The sequence below is a fragment of the Eimeria tenella genome, genomic scaffold (assembly GCF_000499545.2).
Source record: "Eimeria tenella Houghton genomic scaffold, Eth_scaff2632, whole genome shotgun sequence".
Classification (NCBI taxonomy): domain Eukaryota; phylum Apicomplexa; class Conoidasida; order Eucoccidiorida; family Eimeriidae; genus Eimeria; species Eimeria tenella.
Genome location: NW_013542506.1, coordinates 1 through 255, shown reverse-complemented (window position 1 = coordinate 255; position 255 = coordinate 1). Strand labels below are relative to the sequence as shown.

Here is a 255-nt window from a genome sequence, read left to right as displayed (position 1 = left end):
CATGCCTCGCAGCAGCAAAGCCCCCACTACAGCAGCAGCAGCAGCAGCAGCAGCAGCAACAGCCCCCTCGCAACAAGCTTTGCTGCTTTGGGGCTTCACGAAGGTCTGCTGTTTTTGCTGCCGCCGCCCCCTTTCCGGTCGTTTTTGCCGCTGCAGCAGGAGCTGCTGCAGCAGGTGACGCAAGGTGCTGCAGCAGCAGATAGGGACTCAGCTGCAGCGCGGCGCTGCCGCCAGCTGCAGCGGTCGCGGGCCCGG

At 65.5% G+C, this 255-nt stretch overlaps 1 protein-coding gene across 1 annotated transcript in view; it reads left to right on the top strand.

The window, feature by feature from the left end:
* ETH_00041455 (uncharacterized protein) overlaps positions 1 to 174 on the top strand; it is a gene marked incomplete at both ends in the record, with an annotated part of 3,116 nt that extends 2,942 nt beyond the window's left edge. Inside the window, one exon of the mRNA XM_013375278.1 lies at positions 3 to 174. Within this exon, the coding sequence (XP_013230732.1) occupies positions 3 to 174 (172 nt within the window). The remainder of the gene's footprint in view (positions 1 to 2) is intronic.
* Positions 175 to 255: the final 81 nt, after the last annotated feature.